Source organism: Cinclus cinclus, chromosome 2 (genome assembly GCF_963662255.1).
Source record: "Cinclus cinclus chromosome 2, bCinCin1.1, whole genome shotgun sequence".
Lineage (NCBI taxonomy): Eukaryota > Metazoa > Chordata > Aves > Passeriformes > Cinclidae > Cinclus > Cinclus cinclus.
Genome location: NC_085047.1, coordinates 51,947,470 through 51,972,146, shown reverse-complemented (window position 1 = coordinate 51,972,146; position 24,677 = coordinate 51,947,470). Strand labels below are relative to the sequence as shown.

Here is a 24,677-nt window from a genome sequence, read left to right as displayed (position 1 = left end):
TGTACCCCACAAAGAAAGGGGAATGCAAAGGGTGTGATTGGGACGTACCACACTACACTTTTCTCAGTGCCTGAAGATGATTTAATCTTCAGTTCCTTTCCAAACTTTCTTCTCAACTTCTGAAATTATTTGACTATAATATAGTTGGAGATAAATACCTTTCAAATAAAAAAGGACAAGACACTAAGCTTTTGAGACAAAGGGAATCAAAATTGTTCCACTAAGTTTTCACTTCTGGTTAAACTTTGAATTTCTCATGTCTACAACAAGAAATGTTGGAGAAGTCTACCAAAGCACGACAGATTTTTCTATTAGGAAAAAAAAAATAAATCTACAGCTTGGCATTCATCTTCTGTAGTATATTTGAAGGATCACATGGGAAAGAACCCTGGACTGTAATGGTACTTAAAAAAAGACTTAAAAATAGGGTCTTACCCATTTTGTGTCAAAAAATAAAGGATATGTTACAGAATTTTCATTTCTGAGAAAATACGGCCTTGTTAGAAGCATAAAATTTTGTTATTCAGAATCCTCAGATCTACAGCATTTGCTTCTTTTTTATTCTTTGTTTTCTATTCTTTTATATGGGGAAGATGGGAAATCTACTGATATATTGCACAGGTTTTACTAGATAGACATGTGAGGAAAAGCAAGCAAAATGGTATCTAGCAATAAGAAATTCTTCCTTGTGGCTTCTACCGAGTTTCTAGTTCTTTCTAAATTGAAGGCAGGAAAAGGAGAGCAGGTGGCAGGAACATTGTCTAATATCAGCAGCTGTTAGTCCAATGTTCTAATAACCACTGGAGAGCTTGTTTCTGCTGCAAGAACTAGGAGGAAAACATGAAGGCAGGAGGTACTTTGAAGCCCTACCTATCGCAATATGGAAAATTCAAAATCAAGACTGACTGAATTCGAGATTCCTTGGCAAATCCTGAGTTGAAAATTCAAGAAGTCTGAGTGAGTATTAGATGGATCCATCATATCTTCTAGTCCTATCTTTCTGTTTCTTAGTCATTCAGTTACAGTTGAAGGTTACAGGGCTGGATGAACCACAGGTCTGAACCTTTATGGCTGCTCTTGTGACTGGTACCCTAGAAACTGAATGCCTCCATGTGCATGCACATGCTAAATCCATGGCCAGACTTAAGGAGGAGCAGAAGTCCTCCTCAGTTTGCTAGGGATGGCCTTCCTCCTAATATATGTATAGTCCTACAAAAAATATACATATGGCAAATTGACTGGATTTGTATTCCAATTACTGCTCCAGGTAAAGAAACTGCTGACATCTAATGATCTGTTGTCCCTAAGTCTTAAATAAAAACAAAATTTACAAAGCTTTCCTTTTTGTTATTGTTTTTTTTTTTTTTGGGGGGGGGGTGGGGGAACCCCACATTTAAGCAGAAAGAAAAAACAATTTGAGGAAAGAAGAAAAAAAGAAATTCTCAATGCAGAAGTCATAACATGAAAGTGCAGAAGACTTCCTTCTTTATAATGAAATTAAATGTACTGTACTTCCTAGAGAAAAACAAGTCTCTCCGTAGAGATGAACAAGTCTTTCTTGAGTACCACATGTTTCTCAACATTTGAAAACACTACCTCTTTCCAAAAATAATATTTTCTTATGAGGTTTCTTCCAGCTGTGGGAAAAAAAATCCATAGAACAGTGAATGCCACAGCTCAAAACAACTGAGCAACCTTGCACAAATACAGAACTGAATAAATCCCAAATACACAAATTGTGCAGTTGCTTCTACAGCCCATCTCTGGTTATACGATGCTTCTGTCTTGGCAGGTATCTCTATCACCTTACACCTATTATTAGAAAAGGATACAGAGTTCTTCCACCCCCCTTTTTCCATCAGGCTTGTCAAAATTCTCAGCTCCATTAGCAAGAGCTCCTTCAACTAGTGTCTGTCTTCCACCACAGTGGTATGCAGTCAGAGAGGGAGGAAGAAAGAGCATATGCAATGGGTGGAGCAGCCATGTAGTTGAAAGCATAGTAAGAAAGTTAAAAAGTGGATTGAAATGCAAAATACTACAACAGAGTGACCAGATTAAAAAAATCATCTCACTCATTTAAATCCTGCTATAAATGGGCAATTAATACTGGACTGAAAATATGTTGCTGACACATTGATCTCAAGGTCACTCAAATACTGAAGCAAAGTAAAAACAATAAAAGACAGGAAAGCATTTTCTTAATGTTTTGTTGTGATGAAATAAACTCAGAACTAAACATTTGGAACTTGCAATAAGATAGGTAATAAACAAGCTAAAAAGCGGGCAGTTCCATTAGATCAATTTTGAAGAATCTATTCTGCCCCCCCCCAAAAAAAACAAAACCAACACAGAAAGTGAAAAACAAAATCCACCAATTCCAGAAACAGAAATTTCATAAGTCTTATGGAGTATGTGGAAAAAAATGCAGAACCTTAAGAGGCCCTCTAAGAAAGGTCATGTCACACTTCTGGATACAGTAGACAGGATCTAGTCCTACATCTTTTGCACTGTTCTAAAGCTCCCTTTGTAATTTATGCCTAGCAGTTAAAATGAGCCAGAAATGAATGAATAGCTAAACCAGATTAATCTGATTTACAGTGAGGGTTAGAATACGTTCTATGCCTCTCTGAATTTCTTAAGACAGCAGCTAGTATAGAGATGGAGTCAGAGAATGCCAAGGATGGCTGTAAGGGAAACAACTTACTAAATTCCTGTGATCTGGTCTCCCTTGCTGCAAACTGGAAACATTTGGTTTAGAAACAGAGTTTTTCCAGAATCAACTCATTTAACTGCCAACTCCCACAGGCTTGGGAAAGGGAGTTCTCTTTCTGTTCTCATCCCTCTGGCCCCCAGCAGAACCCAATCTCTTCAGAAGCACACATTGCAGAGAGAGACAAAACCAGCTGACTGGCAAAAAACTTTTTATTTCCAGCCTGTCTCCCCAGACGAATTTGGTCTTCACCACAGAATGAATTTGACAGCTCTGCCCTTCACCATGAATGATTAATTTGCTATGGGTGTCTAGTTTAACCAAAGATGGATTTGGACAGAAAAAGCCCTTGTATACTTGCTATTTGGTACAGCTGCTTTAATATAGGTGGAACCTCCTTCATTAAATCACAGAAAGCAAGAGAACCAAGTCTCATTTTTAAATGTCATTTTTCTCATTATAGTAGTCCTCCTGTGAATACCAGAGCTGATCATGTGAAAATATCTATGACATGTATTTCATATTTAGATTTTGAACATTAATTGGAACTCTGAACTCTTTTTATTGCCCTAAATTGCTTTAAACCTATAAAACTATAAGGTAGAAACATATATATTCAGTATTATTGAATAAAAGTTTTTGAAAAGCTGAGGTATCTGATGAAACCAAGAAGCTGAAGTAAGACAGCAAAAGATTATGGGCCAAAACACAGGCATGCATATGGTTGATAAAGAATTTGAACTTTGTGTACAGACAAGTTTCACAAAACTTTTTTTTTTTTTTTTTTTTTAAGAAAGATGTGTATGGGGTGAGACACAGATGGGGAGGAAGAGAAGCACCATATGAAGCTGACAGAGAAGGCAGAAGGAAGCATATGTCGTGACATGAAAACTATAACCCTGAAAAAAGCTGAGGGTAAGTGCTGGCTTTAAGAAGCTTGGAACGCTAAGCTATGAAACACCCTGTTTGATTTTTCCTGATGTTGCAGATTCCCTCTGAAAAAGTGACAATGCATCAAGGAAATCACCAGCTCATCAGTTTCTCATCTGAATGGGAAAAATCTGCAGAATTTTAATTTTGGTACAATGCTGAAATTAAAAAAGGGAAAAAAATCAAGTATGTTTAGGGTCAGCTATTTACAAAGACACCTAAAAGTATCAAATTGCCCAAATGCAGGAAACAGAATTAGTTTTGTTGAAGGGCACAAACAGGACTTATAACAAATTAATGGGATTTATTTTGAAATCTATTGTCTGAGATATGTAGGTGGAAATAAGATGATTCAGTAAATTTCCATTTGTTATAGAGGGTTTGTTGCTCACACTTGGAAGAAACTGAGAAAGAGAACTTTGGATTTCACTTTCAGCTCTAAAGGGAAAATATTTGGGAAGGAGGAAAGAAGTGAACATTGACAAGCAATAAAAATGAAAGTTTTTTTCTCAAACTGTCATTTACCGTTTTTAGTCAGCAGGAGAAGAAAGAGTAAAGAGATTCTCAGACCATTCACTGATTGATTAACATACAGATAGGAATTTGTTGTACAGCGTTACTGTGTTTGTAGGCATTTATTCAAGTTGTGGAAGATTAGGCTATAATTAATTTCACCTTCATAAATTAATAGCTAATTAGGAAACTAATTGAAATGCAAGTCACCTTTTAACTTATTATATTTTTATTTAAGCTATTTTTATATAACTATCATCTAACTTGGAATTCTAAGTCTCATATGGTATTTTGTTGGCTCATACCATTCAACTTCACTCTTGTTTCCTCAGACATTTTGGGAAGATTATATGATAATATATTTAGAATTCATAATTTACAATACTGTAGGATGTAGAATACATCAAAACATTAGACCTCTTGCTTTTCCTCTCAGTACTAACCTTCTGTGGTTCTTAATGAACAAAGAGTAGGCTTTGTGGCACATACAGATTAAATAATAAATGCTGGTTGCTGCTTTCTGCAAAGACAATGCACGACACAAAAGCTGGGGAGGCTTAGAAGCTCATTGTGTTGAACTGAAAACACAAGGAAAAAATTTCTCTACAGTTGGGTCATATTTGATTAAACGAAGCCATAATATTTTGTAATGTGAGCATCTATATTACAGAACTTGAAAACTGTTTGTTTATCTTGAGAAAAGATAAACAAAAATGTACAGGACAAGATAGGACAAGAGGACATGGCCTCAAGTTAGGCCAGGAGAGGTTTAGATTAGATATTGGGAAAAAATTAATCAAAAAGGTTGTGGAACAAGTTGCGCAGAGTGGTGGTTGAGTCACCATCCCTAGGGTTGTTTAAAAGACATGTGGATGTGGCATTTAGGGACATGATTTATTGGTGGATTTGGCAGTGTTAGGTTAATGGTTGGATCCAATGATCTTAGAGGTTTTTTTCAATTGAAATGATCCTATGATTCTATACATATTTGTACTTCATACTGCAACTAACAGTAAACTGGTAGCTGCCACTGTGCAGCTCGAGAAGTGAAGCTTTGAAGAATCACACTCATGTCTGCCCAAATATTTTCCTACCTATCTTATTATCCATTTTGGATGTCAACAGGCATGGCTATTACCCAAGTATTTATTGTGCAGAAATGATGGCCTGTTTCTTACCTTGCCCCATCTGAGCCAGAGAAGGATCTCCCTAAATTTACCATTTCAACGAAGGATCTCCAGCTCTCAAATTTAACAGGAGACCAGCAGTATTTCTTCAGAACTGGCAACACTTCCCAGTGGAAATTTTAAAAACACTACAGAAGTGTAGATGTCTAGAGTGCTAATGTGTTTTTAAAGTAACTCTGTATTCCAGTCAGCTCTATTGCTCATGGCATGAAGAAGCATGAGTTTATAAAGAGACTGCTAATACTGTAACTCCTTATCAGGAGCCAAAAAGAGACTTGAGTCCGGTTGTGTTTTGTGCCAGCCAAGACCTGAGGTGTGCAAGGTTTTGGAAGCCATCTCGATTTCCATCACATAAAAAGTATTGGAGTATCTAACTGACAACAGCTTTTGCATTCTGTGGCTGAGGAGTTCAATGAGACCCCTCTCCATTTTCTGCCCTTAAAGCCTTTCAGACCAGCCCACAGAGTGATGTCGGTCTCTAACAAGGCTCAGAGACTTTTCCACTGGGCATTTCCCTCTCCTTGCTGCCATCCCAGTCCTTCCCATGCACAGTCCACTAGTCCCATGACAGAAGGTACACTTGGGTGCTAGATCACAAAGCTACCACGGGACACACAGCCAAACCTGCAGTGCAAGGCCATTTCCCAGCTGGCTCCTGCAAATGGGGGACCCCACTCTGAGATCTTCTACTGTCACCATGCCCCCCTTCTCTGGGTTAAGGCACTGCTGTGGTTAAAACACAACCAAGCCAAACACTGCACCTAGCACTGCAATCACAGAAAGGGCAAAGCAGCTCTGTCAGTAACTGAGAAGTGGACAAATAACTATCTCTTGTTCAGTGCAAGAAATTTTGTACGTTTGTCACAGGTGTCAAGCTACCTTATGGCCCATCAGAAACTATCATGGACAAGAGAAAAAAAAGCTGAAGCAATGGACTGTTGCCATTTAGGATGCCATTAACAATCTATAAGATATAAATTATTTAGCCCTAAGAAGACACTGTTTCCTAGAAAAGGTAATCACCAGGAACTAATTTAAGTCTGCAAAGTGTCTGCAGCCATTCATAAAGTTGAGGAACAACATTATTCAAAATTGTTATTCATTATTAAAGACATTAAAAGGAGTGAAAATTGCATTTATTTTCAGCATGTTCAAGTCTCCAGACACAGCTTTAAGCCTCAACTACAGATAAGATGAGCATCCCTTATGGACTAAGCCTGTCTTGAATTAACTATATGACAATTTTCTACTTGTTATTTTTGTAATTTCCACCAGATCATCTCTGGTGTTAGACAACAGAGTTTCTGTAAGACTGAATTTCCACAATTTCTACCATCTTAAAAAAGAAATACATCTCCATCATCATCCAGGAGAGAACAATTTCTTTAGAAGAAACATGGCTAATGAACATGGAAAATTTTTATTTTGTTTTAAATATGGTATAACTGCAAGAACGAACTAGAAAGAATTATAAAAAGAATGAAACATGTATGCGTTATTTATTAAATCTTATTGCTGACATGTCAAATATAATACTTGGCAACTTTTCTAAAGGCTTAAACCCTAACTATGTAGTCAACATAAATGAAAACATATTTTCTTAAAGCATATTTATCTAGAAAAATGTTTTGTGTTATACATCCCAACTATTTTTCCTGAAAAGGTTTTTCATAACTAAAATGGAGCTTTCTGTTCTTCTCAGAGAGATTCAGACCCGACAAATAGGAATTTAAATAGAATATCAAGCTGTAAAATTTTGGCTATCAGGGAGCAGGACTTCCTTGATTTCTTTTGTTTGAGTTGTTTCGCTCTGAATAAATAATCAAGTATTTGTGGCTAGAATGCACAAAAAAGAGAGAGGCTTGGCAGACTCTACTTTCACAGACAGGGCACTGACATGACAGACCCAGGTTCAAGACCTTGCTCTGAACGAAGGAAAAGAGCAATTTCAGCGCAAGCCTTCCACATGAGGGTCAGCACTTTAACCACTGGCTATTTTTGTGATTCAGAAGAGCAAGGCCCTTCTTTTTTTGGCATGATGTATGAAACCATTTAATTTCAATGCTATGTTCAATAGAATGAACTTTTAAAACCAGTACTCAGTACAGCTCTGAATATAACCTCAAATACTGTATTATTTAAATATAGAAGAGATTATATATTTTAGATATTTTTAAAATCAGGTTTTTTTGACAGGAATACCTGCTTAATTGAGCTGCACTGTATTCAGCTTTGCATATGCCTCATTTAAGAACACTCAAACCCCTAGTAAAATAATTTTTCAGTTATACAATGTCTGTTTTCTCAAACTTCGCAAGGAACATTTAAAGCCTCACACTTTCTGCATTTGCAGTTTACCTGTGAGAAACAGCTCCCCAGGCACCGTGTTTATTCGTTAGTATGTTGAGTATCTTCTGTTTCAGCTGGTTGGCCGTGACATGATCTCGATGCTTAGCAGCACTGATGAGGTGATCACACATCTTCTCCTCCTCTCTCCGGTCAGCAGCGTACTGAGCGCACTGCGACTGGGAATGAAAGAACATCCGCTGCATTAAAGACAGGCTACTTACGATCGCCCTAAAATTATTATTTATTAAACCCTCTGAATATGAAAAGAACTCATTAAAGTACTTTTCAGAATAGGACATGACATGCCATTTGTCCTAGTTTCATCCAGGACAGTGTTAATTTTTTACAGTACCTGGGAGGGAAGCATGTCCAAGCCCTAGTGTTATTTGATACCATCTCATGTCACTTGCCAGGGGCAGGAGTAAGGGAGACTGATCTGGGAGAAAGTGTGGCAGGCAAAAAGGTCCAATATTGTTTTACTTACCGTGTAAATAATTTCATTGTCGTATACCTTTTGTTATTAATACTGTCACTGTTACTGTTCTGTTTCTTATCTCATTGCTGTTTCCAGTAAATTGTTCTTATCTCAACTCCTGATTTTCACCTCCTGTGCCTCCAGTTCTCAACACCACCATGGAAGGGGTGGGGAAGAGATCAAACAGTGTCTGGTTTAGGAGAGACTAGGTGAGGACACTGAATTCTTCTGTAGTACTATTTATAAATCATGACACCATTCAGCTGAAATGTTCTACTACCATACATTATCCATGAAAAAGTGCTCAGTTAGAACATGTAAAAATTGAAATACTAAGGACAAAGACAACAGAACTGCAATTAAAAACATTAAGCCATACATCTGGGTGTGTCCATATGTGTGGCCATGGAGAGGCCCTAAAAGTTAGCTTTGGTTTTGTAAATGTTTCATGTGCTGTCAGGTAAAAAATACACCTCTAACATAGGATAATATATAAGAAAAGATTGTGTAGACTGGTTTTGATTTTTAAATTATATTAACACCTAACATTTAAAAAAGGAGATTATTTTATTACTACAGATGCTAAACTAAAAAAAAATTAGTTTATTTGCTATTTCATACCACAACATGCAAACTTTTGATAACATATTACCAATTCTAAAAACCCTAATGAACAAAAAAACCCCACTTATCTTTTAAATTTAAAAATATCTAATATTTCCATCATGTGTCCTTCAACAGAAAACTACTTCCTAAAGATAATGCTGTGGTTCTTGACCTTGATATGAATTTGTTTCTAAACTGCTAGAATTCTATGGTGCATTTTTGTTTTGATAAATCCTTTCTTAAGTATGAAGATAATATTTTTCCATTTTTTTACACAAAATCATGCCAAGTTCAAACTCAATTTCTCCTCCTCGTAAAAATTCTTTTAAAATGTCTGAAGAAAGGGAATGTAGCAGGAGTAATCAAAATAAATCCACTAAAAGTATAATTTTGTAGGTATAAATTAAAAAGGGTAAAATATTCTAGATTAGCTAATTTAAAAAATACCTTTCATGACACATTTTTGGCACTTACAGTTTTTGTGCACCATTTCAGAACATTTAGCCAAAACTCAATGCTGTAATGGTGTTGAATAGAAACCAATTTTGTAGTATTCAAAAGAGCAATTAAAAATAAGTTAACCTCATACTTTATATTTTATTCTTAATATTTCTGCATGCATCTTTTTAGTACAGATGACATCAGCATTTGGTAAGATTTTAAGAGTGGTGTTTCTATTGTGTTTACAGACATAAATTCAAGTAATCTATCTGGGAAAGAACAATAGTTACACTAACTCATAAAGGGTTAATTCATTTTCCAATTTATCTTCTTGTACAGGGAAGCACCAATTAGTACAATGATCTGCCTTAGTAATGAGGTTAATATTTCACCAGCTCATTGGACAGTAAAATTAAATTTTCATTTTTCTTCCTGAACAATTACAAAGGTTAACAAAATGAAAGTTAACTGTGAAATACCCATTCTGGGAGAAATTTTCCGGGCAGTGACTGCAAATGAAGTCACAGAATAAAATTTAGATGCTGGTCCATGGCCTATGCAGGAGACAGTAACTTGGTGCAGCTTGGAACAAATAATTTCACCCATAATGATTCAATTAAAGTTTAAAGGGCAGAAACAAAATAAAATAGTCATGCACTTCTCTAGATAAGAGCAATGATTAACATGTACTAAAACCCAGAATGTGTTCCTATACAGTTTATTAAAACAAAATTACAGATATACCATCATGTAGAAGAAAACTACCAGAAATCTTGGTCCCTACTGCTTTCAAATAGGATGAAGAATAAAATACTCAGTTACATTCCCACCATTATTAAAGATAATATATGAAGCATTCTTTCAGACTTTAACCATCAACTTATTTAAACACTTGTGAATTTCACATTAAAACAGTCTACATTTTACAATTTTCTTTTATGGTTTGCAGATTTAAAATAACTCACCTAACACATGTACATCAGTCTTTTCCTACAACAAATGTAATGATAATTTTCATATATGAAAAATGTGTTGGTTTCTTTACCAGACAATAAGACAGACTTGAAGCTACTCCTTTAGGGAATTTAGTTAATATTCTAAATCCTATTTGCTAACAGAAGCTGGAAGTTAATTGAATATTCTCATTTTGTCTAGAGTTCTGACAGATCTTATACCTCAATGTATTCTTCAAAAAACAGATAACTCAATCTTCCATTGTCATCTTAGTTTACTGCATGATGCTCTGATAGATATCAAATGTTATTTATTGTTGAGGCAATATGAAACTTCACTCTGACATACACTTAATTGTAAATGCAATTTTATCTATGTTCCAAATATCCAGTATAAGTTTGGTAATAAAGTTGTTGCAATCCCATATGACAAGTGTCTGCTCTCTGCTCTGACAAAGTGAAGTAAAGGTTATGTGTATTCAAAATGACAACAGATATCTCTGTGTCTCACAGTTCTCAGCTAGGTCAAGGAGCACAAAAACTAGTACATCAAAGTGCACATTTAAGAGAGCTGTTTCAAGGAGATAAAAACCTCATCACAACCAAGATTACTGGATCCTATTTCTAGCCACCAGGAGCTTGTTGACATTTTCTGACAGATTAATAAATTGATATAGCTATTTATTATCATCAATACTAAGTGTGTCTATCTCAATCCTAATGCTAGGTCACTTGACCAGTAAAAGATGTGAAAATATACGACTGTACGTATATACTTACATCTACACAAATGTATACAAATGCAAGGCAGGTTCAGAAATGATAAAAAACAGTGATGAAATGTATGAAACAGCATAAAAATGCAAACTCATATTTGATAAAGTCATGTCAAAAATGAAGTTTTTAATTTACTCCATTACCTTCACATTATGCTTTTTTTTTTTTTTAACAGGAACAGAATTAATCCTGTATAAACAATTTGAAATCTATTGAACTGAAGACATTTTAAAAACAGGGGATTTAACAGTTGCATCACTTTCAAGATACATAATTTAAATTGTATACTGTACCACTCATTGATGAAAAAGCATATGAGTGTTGACTCCTTTTCAGAGTAAGAATTATAGACATTTAAGGGTTATGGGAATAAGCTGCTCTGTTACATCTCCCAATACTGAATCTTACTGTCGATAGTTAATGATTCCTAACTACCAAGAAAGATATGCAGTATCATATTCCACTATATAAAAAGTGTTCTAAAGTGCTCCAGAATTCAAAATGCTTGAAGAAAATGACCTTAAAATATTAAATCTGTCCAGCAAAACATTTTTATTTCTTATTTTTTGTGACGTACCTTAAGTGTATAATAGCTTTGCTTTTTTACTTAACTCATACATACTGTTGCAAATAATTTAAAAAAACATACAGGTGATTTGCATTACTATTTTCAATAAATCAGAAAAGTTCATTGTGAGCCAAAGGGTCTACCATACCAGATTAGACATTCTGATTAAGGCATTTCTTCAAGCCGTAAATGCTTTTACGAATTTCAGTGACAAGATGAGAAATTAAACCCATTCCTTGTGCTTGACATTTACCAAAGCTTTTAAAAAACAGTTTTGAAATGCTTTCAATGTAAATTTCTTCCTTGGAAGAAAAAAAATATAAAATCTTTATTGCATGGAATTACAGTCTAGGCGACAACTGAGTGAAAACAGAACCAGAAATGCATCAGCTCTCAGGCTTACCTCAAATTCAGCATGCTTGTGGACATCTTCAGCTCTTTGTCGGTTTAAAATAAATTCTGCTTCATTTGCAACACGCACTATATGGTCTTTCATTGCATGACACAATAACCTAAAATAAGAAAAATCAGAATCAGCCTTTGTATTTGATGTACTTCAAATAAAGTATTTCAGCAGATTTACTCACAACGGAAAAATCAATGAAATTTCTGTAATTAAATTTTCAAATTAGTTGAAATAAAAAAAATCCTATTTTTTTCTGCATTGTGAAAGCACAAAGAAATCAAATTTAACGAAAAAAGAAGTTTTCCATTTATTATTGAAGGCAAAAGTTCTTTAAGGAAGAATATATTTTGAGTATGTTTTTAACAGCAGTCTCAATATGAATACTGCACTGTCATTCAAAAAAACCCAAAAAATTTCTTAAAATCTTCTTCGCAGCATTAAAAACATTAAATAGAGGTATTCTATTTCAGTCTTAAAAATAATTACTGAAGATTCAAAATTCTATTAAAATTGCAAAATAATATCAATATCTCTCATATATTTCTTCAAACACTAGTGTGAAAAGTGCATCACTTTTCCATGTTTTCAAGGTATCAGAAATAGACAAATCTTACTCCAAAAGGAGAAAAAAAACAGATTAGGAATGAGTTGAGACTGAGGATGTCAGACAGGCACATTAACTTAAGACTTCTGTAAAGACCACAAAATAATATGAGGTGCGTAACAAAATTGCAACATAAACAACACTGTTAAAAAATGCTCACAAGTTTTTGGGTAGCAAGAATGGAACCAACTGCTTTCTTGTCCCTATAGTCCACATCTAGGGCTGGCCATTATATTAAAAATTAATCTGCTCTTCTTATCAGCAGGGAGGAAATATCTTTCAGGATGCAATGATCTGACAGGTCTGTTTAGGATCAGGAAGAACTGTTTCTTTTTCTGTGAAAGGGGAACATGGTCTGGGATTTTCCTTCTTGCAGCATCAGGGAAAGAATTTCAGGGTTTCTTATATTAAAGCTGTGAAATTTCTAGGAAATCCAACCCTAAACTGGTGTTTGGTGTTAGAAGCACCACAAGTAAAATTCATTATTTTTAGAAATTATAGTCATTATTACTAGACCTTAGACCTGTAAGATGGAAAGATCTGAACTCTATTCTTACCTCCTTTGGTGTGTGCTACCATCTGTGAAGGAAGGAAATCACAAACCCTGAGCTAATTCTTAATATGTGTGCATGGCAAGGGAAACCATAAATGTGGGGGCCTCTGCTTCAGAGATGAAGACAAAAAAACTTGGATCAAGCTTGCATTGGATAGTCATTATTTTTATAATTATCATTTATTTTTATAATTATCCATTGCAATGGATAGTCATTATTTTAATAACCCTTTTTTATTATATCTAACCCCTTGCTATTTTTAAAGCAAAAAGTTTTTGCCAATCATAAGCTGAAAGACTAAAGTTGCCTACACTGCCATCTTCAAAATTTAGCCTTATTTTTTAATCTACCCTGCTGGCAGATATGTTTCAGTATTTTATTACTGTTAAGTGTTTGGATTTTTATTGTTAAGATGTAAGTGTAGGACTGTCGTCAGATATGGATTAGGAATGAACATTACTGTATATCAAGAACATGGACACAGATCCTTCTGTGGTGCCCAGCAACAAGACAAGGGGCAGTGGGTGCAAAGTGGATCACAGGAAGCTCCGGCTGAATATGAGGAAAAATGTCTTAACATTGTGGGTGACAGAGCACTGCAACAACAGAGAGGTTGTGGAGTCTCCGGTCCTGGAGAAATTAAAAAGCTATCTGGACACAATCCTGTGCAACCTGGGATAGCTCAGTCTTATTTCAACTGCTTCTTGCCAGTTGCTTCATGCACTCTCACATATCTATCAATGATTGTGACTTCTTCAAGAAAAAGATGAAAAACTGTTTGTATGATCATTAGCAAATTAGGATTATCACAAAAGTGAGGCTACAGCCTCTTAAAAGTATTTCATTAATTAAATAATATGGTATCAATGTGTGGTAATAATGGATATACGTGATTCACTTACTTTAGGCACTTGTATGCACCTAAGGTAGAACTTCAAAGACTGGTAAATTATGTTTTTCCATCTAGATGACCATTAATAATCATGCTAGTCCTAAAATCACTTGACAGAAAGACAGACTTTGGAAAAAGGAAGGGTGAAAATCCAGGCCATTATTTTAAAATCTTGTGTGGCTACAAAAGAAGCCTTCACCTGAATGTTTTGATTTGCAAGTGCAAGAATGCAGGGCTGAAAACAGAAGCATAATAAATTAAAGCAGTTAAATGTGTCATCACTACAAGGTTGCAGAAGCAATGTCTTACAAAGGCTGCTGCAAAGGTACTTGTTTCTGTGCTTGCTCTACTTGTTAAAGGAAACTTAAAACTTATTTTTCGAACTTCAAAAGCTCTATTAAAAATAATTTTTGATACTGGTTTTAACTGAAAGCTACCATGTATTCTCAAACTATGTTCCTAATAAGTAAAAGAAGGCAAAAGTGTTTACTGGGTTACATCAGAGCCAGCTAACTCTGATTGAATCTCACATCCATATAGACACAGCACTACTACTGGTAGCAGTAGTACTGGTTTATACCTGATGAACAAGCATGACATTGTTGTCATCCTTTGAATACTAACCTATTTACCTAAATCCTGTATAGTTTAATCACATGGATGGCATAAGATCATTAAAAAAAAAAAAAAAAGACACCTCCAACTTTTCAGCGTGAGAAAAATTGCCTACAACTCCTGTTTGATTCTCATAGGAAATATAAAAGAAATTATTCAGAAAAAAATCCCAAATCAGGAGCGATATTAGACTCAGTAGTATCAAAGGCTTCCAATATATTAAAATAAAATTAAAAATATCCCTTCACACACTACAAGCAAGAGAAAAGTACAAGTATCTCTAGATAAGCAAATACACTCCTTCATTGCAACAGGCAGCTACACAATTTAAAATTTTTCATAAAATGCCTTTAGTTTATGAAAGGCATTTTCATTAAATCTACTTCATTAAATGTGTTTCCAGTGTATGAAAATGTGATTAAGGTACTTGCCTCCCACACATCTTTGGAATGTTCTCTGAAGCTTAAAACCCTTTTCCTCTCCAATCCAAATGTATCCTTCAGCAGTCTTTACTGTCTCATTTTACACAAACCTTGCCCTTAGGTTTACATAGTTCTTCCTTCTGATGATCTTCTGATATTCTATGTGTTCCTATTTATTATGCTAAGTAAACCAGATCTCTGATTTTTCTTGTATGGCAGAACAGTTGGTAAGATGAACTTTACTAATGTCATGGTTTGATTTTACCTTTTCTGCAAGTGCATATCCAAAACTGTCAGCGTATTCAAGACAAATTGTAGTCTCTATTTACATAGCAACATTAATGCTGCCTAATTTCAATGAAAATACCCATTCTGAAGCAATTATAGAATTGTTTTTTCCCTTTTTCTTAGCCCTGTAGTTTGTGATTTCACACAAGAAAATTTCAGCGATAGATTGGTCTTCTATTCCTCAGATATTTCCAAAAGATTTTGAAGAATATGACTTCCATGTACTGTTACATTATAAAATATTTATATAGTACATTACACATTATTTTATATAAATGCAGGTTGAAACCCACCCAGTATATCCTGATTGATATTTCTGTCATCTGTCCAACTAGGTTTCCCGTCCACAGTTTTTTACAGAGCATTCTCTTTTGGGGGAAAAGTCTATCCTCTGTATCTTTCCCTATCCATCATCCTGTACTGGAGTGACCAATCCCACTGAGAAGGACCTTGAGGCACAAGAATGCATGTATACTTGCTATACAAAGGGGTGATCAAGAAATTTGAAAGCTTTCCAATTTTTACCCTCTTTTAGGAAAAAAAAACATTTCTTTACTGAGATCTCCTTATCGTGGTGACTGACTTACACCCAACTGCTCTCATTCACCCTTGTAAATCCTCATGCTGTCTTAGCAAGCACACCCTCAACAGACTTAGTAGCTACACTAATGCTGAGACAGTGAGGAATCAGACCTTCTGGTCATACTTACACATTTCTACATAAGTAGTACTTCCAAAGGGTTAAGGAGATTTGTGAAAAGTTTCATAACAGGCTTGCTGTACTTTTTATTCTCCACTCCAATAATAAATGATTCACCAAAAAACATAAGAGCCTTGAATAAAAAAAGTAAAAAATTGACCTTGAAAAATGCTTGGTTTGTCCTGTGTGACCATTTCTTCAGCTGCACCACTGAAACTCCTACCAGTATTGAAGACAACTCTGCTTGCCAGATGAGCTGATCTCAACTAAGAACTGATGACGAGCAAAAGATCTTATCTCCTCTTTGGGTGGCAACCCTTAATGCATAAGATAGAGATTAAACATGACCTAACTTATGGTTTCTCTTCACCCAGACAAGCTTGATTTATATTAATGCCCACAAATTTACAAACTACTGTTAAAGTTCTTTTACTAGGGAACAGGTTTGACTTGGTTTTAGACTGAATCAAAGAATTTCAGTAGGGAACCCACCAACAAAGCAGTCTGAAATCACTTGAGCCTCAAATCCTTCTACAGAGAAATGAGCTTTCTATTCAGGTATCTGTGGAGTTTTCAGCTGAAGGTATAGAAAATAATTAAAATAGGCTGGTCCTTCATAATAAATACAAGTTTTAAGTATCTGTAGGAATAAATGGTGGGGTCTCCTTAACTTAAAGATGGAAGAATCTCAGACTTATGAGCAAGATCAGAGTGAAAGGAAGTTTCAGGACTTGAATATTCATAAATATGTTATTTGTAAATATTATTTGGGTGTAGGTACGAAGTCATTTTAAATCCATGTATCTAGCTTTCCAGAATTCTGTCCCTGGCAAAGTTACTTTATAATTCCAGAGTGCTTACAGGTTAAAGGAAATTATGAAAATGCATTTGTAACCAATCGGAAGCCCCTGTTTTACAGATAATGAAGTTTAAAAAGGCTGGATTGTGAAGTATCACATTCCATGAAGTAATTCAAATAAATAGCCAGTACCTGAGAGAACTTTCCTATAGTTTTGGAAAAGAGATGGTAACAAGACTATACACAAACTGCACTAGAAACCTGTAAAAAACATAAAATGCTTGCAACACATCTAAATGTGGATTGGCGGGCTATTTGTACACCTATTAGAACTGAAAGATGAAAATTCTTATCTCACTAACTATCCTAACCCAGCTTTGCTATCCTGCAGACATTTGTTCCTAGTAATAATCTCACATAGAGAGAAGGCACTCACAGATTTTATGCTGCTAGACAAAAGGATTGAACTTACATTACCCAGTCTTTCCTTTATTTGAAAAAAAAAAACTAAATACCCAGATCAATCCCAAACAGCAATTTTCAAAATAGATTACCAAATGAACATTTGTTATAATTTAGCTAAGGTCTTGTTTCCCCTACTCATTCCTGAAGTTCTGCCAAATCACATGTCCAGGGAAACAGATGTTTCTCTGACTTACTTTCATCATATGCCCATAGCTTTATTAAAAAAAAAAAGAACAACAAAAACCAACCAACCAATCAAGCAACCAAACAAACAAAAAAACCCAACAAAAAACAACAACAAAAAACAAGCCAACAAAAAACAAAAACACAGCCTGGAAACGTGGCATGTTTTCATCAAACGATTGTTTGGACAATTATTACTCTTAATGGCATTCATAAGAAATGAAACCTATCATTGCAGTTGGTATCTGCAACAACAGGATAGTTCATAAAGTAGTCTAACTTGAAGAGTTTGAAGTTCCACAAGATGAAGTACTGCTATGAATACTTTGAAAGTAAATTCCTATAAGCTTTGCAAAGTAATGTTACACAGAGGTCTCATTTCTTCCAAGACAGCGATGATGAAGAATTCCACAGAGAAAAGTTTGAAATTACAGCATGCAAACACTGTTTATTCAACTACAATATAAGCACGTTGACATGACAAATTTCATGGAGGATAACTGTAATTGTTTCAGAAATGTCACAGAAGCTGTAACAGATTCAATGAAACTCAGAGATGACTAAAAAGATTCTGTTCCACTCCCCATAAAGACTTGCTATTTTGCAGAAGAATTTTCTAAATCAAGGGGAATCTGTCTCTTTGTAATTGTGACTACCCAGTAAACACCCATGACCAGCAGTTACAACTGAGATGGCCTTTATCTCAGGATCAGCCTCTGCTTTGAGCTATGACCTGATCAGGCAATGCTAGAAGGGGAAAGGATACCTCAAAACCTCTAACAGATCTAAGAACTGTAGGTGCACTGACCCCACAAGTGCACAGATAGTTAACATAACAGTGTACACTCTGTCTAACATAAACTACTTGTGTGGAGGTAGGACAAGGATAGCTACAGTAAGGAATATGAGATTATGAAGAAGTACATGTAAACAAGGGACAAAAGGTCACACTTTAGCTGGTGTATAAATACAGGAATTCAGTGCCTACTTTTACAGAAGTACCTATGACAGGAATCCTCTGCTAAAGGAAGATGATATCTAGGATAAATTTACATGAAACAGCCACACAGTTAATAAAGGTTTGTCCAATCAAGAATTACACTTGATGAGGATGACAACAAAGCAGCAGAATTTGGTTATATCTGTCAAAGACAGAATCCAACACCTTTGTTCTTATTTATGGTTTCTAAGAGCTACTGCTTCCCCAGTGTTATTTTCTGACTGTATTTGCATACACTGGATTGTGCACATCAGCCTAGAATCCTTTGCAAGTTGTTCTGGTGGCTCTCAGCTCCATATGGTCTGATGACCCAATATTTTGCCTTCTTGGATGATTGAGGTCAGGTCTCCACTTTGTCCTGTAATCAAGATGATTATCAAAACCAGAACAAGGTACAGCATCCATTTTGGACCCTACTACTAAATCAGTTCTTTGAGAACTATTAAGAGACTCAACTGCAGATGCACATCATAAATCAAATATGGCAAGTGACACTACAGATATACCTTTTAACACATGCCTGAACATTTAAGTATTGCAGACAGTGAACAATGGCTGTGAACTAATTTACCACAAACCAAACATATCAGAACTGCCAAACTGCAACAGAGGATGTCCAAAAGAAAATTTGATGCAGTTACCTCACAATCCCAGTTGAGGTATTAAGGAAAGAATAAAAGCCTTTACGAGCCTCCTTGAAGACTGAATCAGCAATTCACCAAAATTTAAAGAAACACTGATTTCCAGACTATTTAAACATTCTGTTATTTTTTCAACTATTTCAACAAAATCAAGTTTAAAAGAAAATGGCTTCTTGTGAATTTCAAGTATGCTCAGAGGTCCACGCAAGTGGGAATGCGAAAATATATATTTTCATGGCTAAAGGCAGAAAGCACACTTAGGTGCAGGGAGGGAATTACAGGAGGAAAGAATATAATTTTAAACCTGAGATTAAATACAGGCTCATGTTGCCTTAAATTTATATTAGAATTAGATTACTTCTATTCAAAATGAAGAAATTATGTAAATAGTAAATATTTATATTAAAGGAACAAGATCATCTCTCTAAAGAAGTGTTTTGAAAGCCTAACAGGGGAAGGAAATGGATGATGAGGACAGTAATTCAGCTCTGAAAGATGAACAGATCATGACCCATAAAATCCATCTCTTAGAAAGGACAGATGTCCGAGACACTCAGCTTGTCAAAAACATCAAGCTAAGATACAACCAATTAACCACACACCTTGGACCCTGTTTAAGTAGTAAGTCTTTTATTTATTTAGCTGTCCATCCATTCAGAATGTAGAGTTCCAACTGATGCATGAGTATTGTGGGACCTTTCCAGTGTCAAGCTAAATGATGTTCACTGTTATTCCTGTGACCACAAATCTAATTGTTTTATCTTTTTTATCATAGAAAGCTAACAGGTTGGCAATGAATGGTTTAGCTTCTTGTAAATCCATGTTGATTGTTACCAATTACCTTCTCTTTCAAGAAGCCAGAACATGTTTCAAAGGGACTTGCTGTATGGTCTTCCAAGAACCAGGAGAAAAAATTCTAAGCTTTTCCCTGGATGTACTCCATCAGGTATCATGGGCTTGAATGGGACAAGTTGTCTCAAGGAATTCTTGACTCAAACTTTATCCACCGTTGGTAGATGTCATCCTTGAGCCCTTTTACTAAAGACAGAACCTTGATACAATTTAATGAAGACTGAGGCAAATAAGGCATTGAGCATCTCAGTCATATCTGTGACTATATCATCCACCCCATTCAACAACAAGACATTTTCCTTGGTCAGCCTACTAATGAAGCTCTTGTTATCCTTAATATCTCTTCCAAGTTTCATTTCCAGCTGACTACTGGCCTTCCTGACAATATTCCTTATATGCTTATGCTTCTAAATTCCTCCTTTCTAGTGAGCTTCTAGTTCCACCTCCTTTGTACTCTCTTTTTGCATCAGAGCTCTACCATAATTTCTTTTGCTGGCTGAACCTCTCTCTTGCTACATGTACTTGTTTCCTCTTCCTGCACTTGTATAATGCTGTACTTAAAAGTCTGATGCCTTTTAGAGTTACCTTGACACACACAATTGCCTCCCATGGGATCCTACTGACCAGTTTGCTGAATAGGCTAAAATTAGCACTCATTGAACCTGTGTTCTGCTACTCTCAATCCTCACTTCCCCCCTCAGGGCCTTGAACAACACCGTATCATGGCCACTACAGCCAAAGGTCCCATTAATTTATCACATTCAAAAATAACACTTGCTTACTGGTAAATCAGCATATCCTGCTGTTTGTCACTCTTAGCTGTTTCACCTTGTATTAAGAAGTCATGCCCAGCACTCTTCAGTAATTGTCCTCCCTACATGCATCCCATCTTGCATTTCCAGAGGTTGTCAGGAAGGTTAAAGATCCTCATGGTGAACTAGGGTTTGTGATCCAGATACATCAAGGTGTTTAGAGAATGCTTCTTCCTTTCCCTCACTCTGAATGAGTGGTCTCTAAGACCACCATGACTCTCCTCTGGACTCTCCTCTTGTCCTATCCTGCATGCTATCAGCCAGACTATCTTCCATCCCACTGCAGAACTTCAAAAAATCTGAAGTGCTTCTTCACAGAGAAGGCAACCCTTCTTCCTTGCTTTCTCTGGCTACCTTTTCCAAGGAAACTGTTGCAGCACTTCTGTCTTGCAGTGCAGGCTGTCCCACCAAATCTTATTAATTCCTTCCAAATCTTATTTCTTCCTTCCAATGATGTCATAGTTTTGTGATTACGTGTGAAGTAATTTCTAGTCCTAGTTGCCCAAGGTGTATGTGTTTGTCTACCTATTTACTTGAGGTGGGTGCTCTTATCTCTTGTGCTTGTCAGCAAGCAGCCATTTTCTTTTGACTTCATCCATCACTACTCCACTTAAATGTGGGTCGTAGTCTTCCTCACATATCATTCCTAAAGAAGTCTTTTCACGTCTCCTTTCACAGCCAACATTGTAGATGCATCCAGCTCTAAAATTATGAAGCCTGCTTATGTGTACACCCCAATGTAAATCTGAAATCCTAATTAAGCTGCTGTCAGTGAAGCTCTTGACATGTGTGGTACCCTCAACATCACACATTCATAGCAGGAGACTGATTAAATAGAAGCATGAAGTTCAAGATCATAACCAGGATGTCACTAAATCTTTCAGGTATATTACATACCTTGAAAGAATTAATTTAAATCTGTAGTCACATCTCTTATAACACTAAAAAGCTGTTACAACAGTCCTATTTTTAGAAAACTGTATCAGTGGTTCTGTACTGAATTCCAAAAATATATGTTATTCAGATCTTCCTAAAAAACACTATCTATACCAAAAAAACCCAGAAACACAGTAAATCAACCAATTTAAAATGAAAATGCAGGTTGCTAAAGTAACAGGAATACAGATGCAATTATTTAAACTACACCTAAATTGAAATATTTTGTTTAAGAAAATTTCTAATACATTCAAAGATCCAAAAGGAGCTTAAATTATTTAAAAAATAAATAATAAGAGTTAGGTACTCAAAAATCACCTTATAGCTTCCATATATTAAAATGTAAATGTCTAACTGAAGATATAAAAACTGTGGACTTCTGCATTACATCTAAATATTTTCATCCACATTCCAAAGAAAAATCTTTTTGAAAACTTTTGATTTATTTCCCAGGTCTCTCAAAATATTACCCTGAAAGTTCTTCAAAATATTCTTAGTCTTCATTTTGCTTTTAATAATTTAAAATTCAATCATTATTGCACAGTGATTATATGCAATTTTACATCCCATTAACCCTGCTTTGTTTTAATTATAAAGATCCTTTGTTAGATTCCTTTAAATGATCCAGTTTATAATTTCAGGTTATCCTAGGGAGCACTTTAATTCAGCTGCACATTCATCAACTGTTTATGTCCTGTTAATTGTTGACAACTGCACAATTGCATTCTCTTGCTATGATTGATGAATTGCATTCACAAGTTCAGCTATTAAGCAGAATAAATATTTATAACAATTTTCAGTTAAAGGATTGTTATCTTTGTCCCCAAAAGGGTAAATTAAAAACAAACGGTCTGAAAAAAAATAGAGCATTCCAGTAGCTCACACACACACTTATTCTAAAAACACCTTTCTGAGGAAAGTATAGGGAGGAACATGTGTCCAAGGGCAGTTTGATTAGACACTCCTGTGACTGGATTTAAGGAGTGGTTCTTAAATGCTACTTATTTTTGAAAAGTCATTGTTAGAGGGGATTATAAGGTCCACTGGTATCTTAAAACCTGACTGCTAAAAATATGCAAACATAGGATTTGTTCAGAACAGTCATTTTATCAATAGCAAGCATGGAATAATATCTGACCTCAATATCCTGGCTGGTAAAATAATAATAAAAAAAAGGTCTAAATGGCAATGCATATTGCTATCCAAGAACATAAGCTTACAGTAATTATTTAGTCTGTTGACAGGTATTGTTTCTTGTACAATGTGCAGTACATGACCCACTCAGGTGAGCCCTATTATGGTGGAAAAACTCATATTTGCATGTCATAGCAAGAAGAATTTCCAATGGAGGGACTTACATTTCCGACATAACCCACTCCGGGTTTGGTTTTATTATTTTTTTTTTTTTTGATACTCATCCTACTATATTTCTATACTTACTCTGACATTTTCTAAATTTCATTTCAAATAAATGCATGATTTGACCACTGAAATATCAGCTAGACAAAAAATATCCTACAATAAAGACAAGACTTGATACTTCACTTTGCTAATGACATATCATTGGTGAAGAAAAAGAAATCATACAAAATGACGACATCTCCTCAACAGGTGTATTGCTATGGTTTTTTTAGGTGCACATAGAAAAATGTATACATTCAAATAGATTTAATGTATTGGCCAATACAAATCAGACACATTGCACAAGTGGTTTTGTGTATCTTGGGTACTCTCCTACCAGAAGAGTGCCAAAGAATCTCCTTTTTCTACCCAGCTTGCTGGCTGGAAGTACTGAGAAACAATGCACACAGCAGAACACATAGAATTAAAATTGTTTGAGGATTGATAAAAAAATCTCATCAAAAATTTCAAAATCAAGGAAGCTTATATAAACATAATGTCATGTGTGGTTTACAGGACTTAAATTGAACTAGAAATTCTAGATAAAATAATCAAGAAATGATAGTGCAGAGAAATACCTCTGTAAAATGAATGCTGTGCTCCTAAAACAGATGGAGGAGCAGATGGTTTTACAGAATGGGATCCCTGGACTGTCTGGGTAAAACAACCTTGCTGCTCTGGAGGATGGTGGTTCAATTCTCAAATAGCCCTAAACTTATATACAGTTCAAGGGAATTCTATTTCCTTCTGTCAATAAACAAAATTTTCAAAATTTACACACAAATTAAATATTTACTATATAAAGTATCTATACAATAAATCTCTTAATTAACACAGCCTTTTCATAATCTTGTTGGAACAGATGGTGAGGAAGTATTATCACCCAATGGAATAAATGCAAAATGTCTACTTGTTCAAAAGCTTTAAAATTCATTACCTTCCTTCATTGATGAGCTCAATAAATGCAAGTCCTGCATTCTTCTGAATAGAATTTTGCCATTCCTAAGAAGATAAAACATAACATGATCAAAACCCAAGGATTTTAAACCACATTTTTGAAGCTGTCCCTGGTGACTCCCTAAGGAGATTGAATTTAGGCAGAACTTCTTAACTCCCCCCAACACCACCCCCCTCCAAAAGAATAATCTAATCATTTAAAAACTGTAATTCATCCAGATTTTCAAATAAATTTTATGTGGTCATGTCTTCTGTTTCACTCTTTAACAAGCTTTAGTTTCCTTGTCTAGAGAATATGAAAACATATCTTGTTTCTCCAGTTCATGCAGTTGCCCAATGAATATTAGTACAACAAAGTACCTTCTTCATGTTGCTTCACTGCTACAACTTGCACATTTTATTATAAAGGACAGGCAATAATCTGTCCAAAATCCATCCTCCCAGAGTTCAGTTTTTGCTTCTTTCCGCTTATAAGTGAAAACTAAATCAGCCTAGGATAACAAACTATTTTTTTTAAATTGCTTTACTGTTACCGTGGATTTCCAAGAGGAAATTTCAAACCAATTTAACCCATCTGATATTAAATTTAACAGGCGTTCACTTCATATTCACTTCACCACTAAGTTAAAGAGAAGTTACAC

The 24,677-nt window shown here is 35.3% G+C and overlaps 1 protein-coding gene across 4 annotated transcripts in view; it reads right to left on the bottom strand.

The window, feature by feature from the left end:
* The window catches only part of NBEA (neurobeachin), a 448,312-nt gene that overhangs the window by 206,374 nt on the left and 217,261 nt on the right, over positions 1-24,677 (bottom strand). For all 4 annotated transcript variants that reach the window (XM_062487643.1, XM_062487641.1, XM_062487644.1 and 1 more), the window contains 3 exons: positions 24,017-24,081; positions 11,913-12,021; positions 7,699-7,865 (listed from right to left, as the gene is read on the bottom strand). In XM_062487643.1, coding sequence (XP_062343627.1) covers positions 7,699-7,865; positions 11,913-12,021; positions 24,017-24,081 — 341 coding nt within the window. The remainder of the gene's footprint in view (positions 1-7,698; positions 7,866-11,912; positions 12,022-24,016; positions 24,082-24,677) is intronic.